The following is a 2,625-nucleotide window of genomic DNA, read 5'->3' on the forward strand; positions in this document are numbered from 1 at the left end:
CAATAAAAGGCCACTCTAAAATGTGCAGTTTTACTGTATTGGGGGGTCCGGGGGGGGGGTCCGAAAACCAGTCAGTATCTGCTGTGTAGTTTTAATATTTTTATATTATAAATGTTTTCTTTATTTGAAATGAAATAAATGTTAACAGATAAAAGAACAAAATGTAACTTTAAAAAAAAAAAATCTTATTTCACTTTAACTAGTTGCCAAGGCAAAATTTTTAAATTCGTTTCGTTACCTTGAGGTACTAAAACAATTAAACCTAAAAATGAAATAAAAATTAACAAAAAATATGTTTAATATAAAAATAAAAAAAAGACAAGAACACACAACAAAATTACGGAAACTGAAACTAACTAAAATGGACATGGAAAAATCTAAAATAAAAAAAAATGTCAAAATATTAATAAAAACTATAATAGTATAATAATAATAAAATATTTTTTTGTATATTTATAATTGTACAAGCAAATAAAAATGTACTTAAAATGTTTTAAAGTATTTGGCGATGGGATTCAGCACTCACCTCCAGTATGGTCCTGTTATGTGTGCGATGAGGACTGAGTCGTAGACTACAGCGGTGCGTCCTGTGGCTCCGCCCACCGTCGTCTTCGCTCTCCGTTGTGTCCTGCCGCGTGATTCGCTGACGCTTTCTCTTCCGGGAGCTGATTCGCTGGAGGGAACCCACAGTCTGGAGCCTGAACGAATCACAAAGCAGCAAGCGAGCTGAGGAAGTGGACGCGGTGTAGCACAATCACACAATCACAATCAATCACACACCTGCTGTCTGTGTCCTCGATGTCTGCGTCTGCGTCGCTGTCTCCCTGAAGATGAGGCTGGACACACTCCTCCTGGAACATGAGTCACACGTATAAACACACACACACAAACACGCATGCGCTTATTCATTCAGAGACGTGCGGACGCTGTGCCCACCTCTGTGCCGTAACCCTCTGAGTATCTGGTGATCATGGGTCTGTTCTTACCGCACTGGACACACTGCACTCTGGAGTCCTGATGACAGACAACGAGACAATGAGACAGATTGCCAAGCTGCACGACCCTTTCATTTAAACCATTTACTTTGATCTCTCTGTAGTTCTTGCTTAGGCAAAGACAAAACGGATTATGAAATGGTAAAATAGGTGAAAATACCATACATTTATATTGAAGGACTGACTGAATCAACATATAGAGACAAAAAATGTTCGCTATTTATTATTTTTTATCATTACTGTTACTTATTATTTAAATTATATATAGTTCAAAAGTTTACGTCAGGTTTGTTTTTTTTATGTTTTTTGAAATAAGTCACTTATTTCACATTTTTATATTTATTCATTTTTATAAATTTAATACATTTTCATAAATATAATATTTTTATATTTATAAACCACTTTCACAGACTTTTACATTAACTGTTCCCTCCTGGTGGAATAACCTGCCCAACTCAATCCCAGCAGAATCTTCAAGAAACGACTAAAAACACATCTCTTCCATCTTTATTTGACCCTCTAAAGCCCCAAGTATGCTTCATTTTTGTTCGTGTATGCTAGCGTATGCGTACAGTCGAACGCTCAGCCTTTCAAAGTCCATTTGATGTTGAGTTGACACATGTGCTCTTTTGATAGCTATAGCCATGTTCAATGTCTGCTCTATTTTTCCCTGTAAGTTATGACCGATAACAAATATTGTTGAATGACAAAATTAGCGCCACGCCAACTGCTGTCCCTCGCATGAGCGTAAAAAGTAAAGTATACTTTGGGCTTAACTCTAGCACTCTCTATTCTAATTCTATTTTATCTTTTTTTTTTAAGAAAAAAAAACTTGACCCTCTAACACTTGCACTCTCTATTCGTTTTCTATTCTACTTGTTTTCTTTTTATTGTATGTATATGTATGTGTATATGTATGTATGTGTGTGTGTATATATATATATATATATATATATATATATATAACCTTGCTAAATGTACTGCGTAATGTGTAGGCTAACCGAGACTTGTCATACAGTAGCACTTGTATATTATTGCTCTTTTGTTGGTTTGATTGCTTCTATTGTCATCATTTGGATAAAAGCGTCTGCTAAATGTAAATGTAAAGGCTGCATTTATTTGATTAAAAATACAGTAAAAACTATAAAATTGTGAAATATTTTTAGAATTTAAAATAATAATTGTCTATGTGAATATATTATAAACTGTAATTTATTTCTGTGATGCGCAGCTGTATTTTCAGCATCATTACTCCAGTCTTCAGTATCACATGATCTTCAGAAATCATTCTAATATGCTGCTTTGCTGCTCAAGAAACATTTCTGATTATCATTATTATTATATTCTATATTATTATTTTTTTCAGGTTTCTTTGATGAATAGAAAGTTCAAAAGAACAGCATTTATTTAAAATATAATTCTTTAGTAACATTATAAATGCCTTTACTGTCACTTTTGATCAATTTAAAGGTGGGGTAAGTGATTTCTGGTAGCCAATGTTGATATTTCAAATCACCAAAACAAACACGGCCCTACCCCAAAAGGGTCTCGCCCCTATTTTGATAGCTCTGCCCCACACATACGTACGCAGCCCAGGCAACGATTAGTTCTGTGAAACAAAGCAAAACCA

The 2,625-nt window shown here is 34.5% G+C and overlaps 1 protein-coding gene across 1 annotated transcript in view; it reads right to left on the bottom strand.

The window, feature by feature from the left end:
• LOC107751532 (uncharacterized) overlaps positions 1-2,625 on the bottom strand; it is an 8,750-nt gene that overhangs the window by 609 nt on the left and 5,516 nt on the right. The window contains exons 4-6 of the mRNA XM_016567272.1: positions 937-1,014; positions 781-851; positions 527-698 (exon numbers count right to left, since the gene is read on the bottom strand). Coding sequence (XP_016422758.1) covers positions 527-698; positions 781-851; positions 937-1,014 — 321 coding nt within the window. The remainder of the gene's footprint in view (positions 1-526; positions 699-780; positions 852-936; positions 1,015-2,625) is intronic.

Source organism: Sinocyclocheilus rhinocerous, unplaced genomic scaffold (genome assembly GCF_001515625.1).
Source record: "Sinocyclocheilus rhinocerous isolate Xijiao unplaced genomic scaffold, SAMN03320098_v1.1 scaffold2696, whole genome shotgun sequence".
NCBI lineage: Eukaryota > Metazoa > Chordata > Actinopteri > Cypriniformes > Cyprinidae > Sinocyclocheilus > Sinocyclocheilus rhinocerous.